Source organism: Pollachius pollachius (genome assembly GCF_949987615.1).
Source record: "Pollachius pollachius genome assembly, chromosome: 14".
Classification (NCBI taxonomy): Eukaryota; Metazoa; Chordata; class Actinopteri; order Gadiformes; family Gadidae; genus Pollachius; species Pollachius pollachius.
In genome coordinates, this window is record NC_136947.1 from 17,946,656 (window position 1) to 17,948,629 (window position 1,974).

The window sequence follows — 1,974 nt, forward strand, 5'->3', positions numbered from 1 at the left end:
CCTATAAAAAATAATTGACATAACCCCTCGGTTTTTTTTTTTGCCTCGTTTTTTTTTCCAAAGAATTAGGGAGAAGTGATTTTGAAAAGTCAAATCCCTTTTCTGAGGTCACTGCCAACTAGGGACTGGTAGTAACTGCCTGGTAATGAGGTGGTTGGCATCGCGTCGAGTCGTGCATCTCACCCTTTTCAATTACGGCCAATGTCTTGCCTGACATTGTTGTGGTCAGTGAGCTAACTGCACAACACAGCTGGGTTGACGCTATTTTAATTTGAATGATTTTCCAATAAGCCAAGCCACAGATCTGTTGGGGTGTGTGGCGTTTGCTTCTACAGGCCACTCTTCGACTCAGTGGACTTGGCTCGAAGCAGTTTAAAACGGAATGCGCGCTACCTGTTTAAATGTTATAACCCTAACCCTATTAAAAAGCATATATATTTTAAGCCATCTCGATCAAGATGATCCTAATGTTCCCTAATCATGTATCGTTAACTTCGTGTCCCTCCCCCCCCCCCCCCCCAAAAAACCTCTGTAACAGCCTCTACCACCCAGAGGCAGTTAGGGGAAAGGGGGGGTTGATTGGCAGGATTTGGCTCGCGATGGACCCTCCTTTCCGCCGTCTCCTCCTCCTCCTCCTCCTCCTCCCCCTCCTCTCCTCTCGAGCCCTTTCCTGTCCTCGCGCTGCTCAATCGCGGGGGCTCGCTCACCAACTCGACACTGAAACAGGGATGCAGCGAGCGCGCGGCGCAGCCTGAAACATGGCACAACCACCACCGCTCTTCCATTGGATCTATAAATCCTTTTTTCTCGCTTCTCTTCCCCTTTTGCTCACGGTGGCACCAAGCGTTAACGAAGCGTTACGGACTTACCCTGACAACGAAGGTGAGTTATCTCTGGGTGCCTGTTGGAACCCGGGACTTTGAGCCTGAATGTATGTGGGGGGGCTGCAGCCCTACTCGCTCCCCGCCGGCCGCGCAGCGTGGAGCGGGGCGAGCCGGCTGAGTGCTCGGCGGTTATGAATCATGTATAAAGAGAGCGAAAAGAGAGAGAGAGAACGAGAGGGAACTAGTCGAAGAATAACAGCTCGTCACGTTTTTTTTTTTTTCGTCTGTAAGCACATTGACATTAAAATTTGATGGTATATAAATATAGGTCCTACGCACAGAGCACAGAATAAACCGTCCTATGCTGGGGGTTGCAGCGGCGGCTCAGACCTCGGCACTTTTTTGAGCGTCTCACTATAGTTAATGGTGCTCTTATGTGAATTATGTTTATGTGACTCATGTTGATCGGGGATAAGAAATGGCATCCTCATTCAACATTTCCAACGATGTTTAAATCCAATATTATCCTCCTACTGGATGGATGGATTCGACTTTTCCTTCCTTTTGGAGGCTGTTGCCTCAAATCACACCAGCCGGGAATCAAGCTTCTCCGGAGCGCGTCTCCCAGTGACCGGGTTAACATCGACGCTCGCCCCTGGAACCAGACAACGCATTGACTCTCCGACCAAACTCCCAAAATCCCGACGGTTTAAGGGGCTTGACACAAAAACGGAAAGTTAAATGGGAAGACTATGCCTCCCAGCCAGAATTAAGATATAACCGTATACTAAAGACGCGGAGTGGCAGACAGTTTTTAATAACAGTGTAGATTGAGATGAAAAGGCAGTGAGATGTTATGATTGTTGTTAAGTGAATCGTTTCCCACGGCCATTCTCCCTGAGCTCCAATCCACCGCCCCGCCGCGTGTCCCCGTCGCGCGGCCCGGTGAGGTCCCCGGTATAGCACCTATTACTGCCCCCTCCCCTCCAGGCGCTCATCTGATTCTGTTCGTTAAACTTTCGGATTATATAAACACACTCTCGCTCACTGACACCGCATGCATGCACTGCTGGGCAATGGACTGGTGACAGGCCATCACGTAGACGGTGGATGGGAACTGTACTATTGCAGCTTCAGGGCTGGAAGATGA

The 1,974-nt window shown here is 49.8% G+C and overlaps 1 protein-coding gene across 1 annotated transcript in view; it reads left to right on the forward strand.

The window, feature by feature from the left end:
• Positions 1-758: 758 nt before the first annotated feature.
• The window catches only part of LOC307085868 (ephrin type-A receptor 3-like), a gene marked incomplete at both ends in the record, with an annotated part of 88,578 nt that continues 87,362 nt past the window's right edge, over positions 759-1,974 (forward strand). Inside the window, one exon of the mRNA XM_079750769.1 lies at positions 759-882. Within this exon, the coding sequence (XP_079606895.1) occupies positions 759-882 (124 nt within the window). The remainder of the gene's footprint in view (positions 883-1,974) is intronic.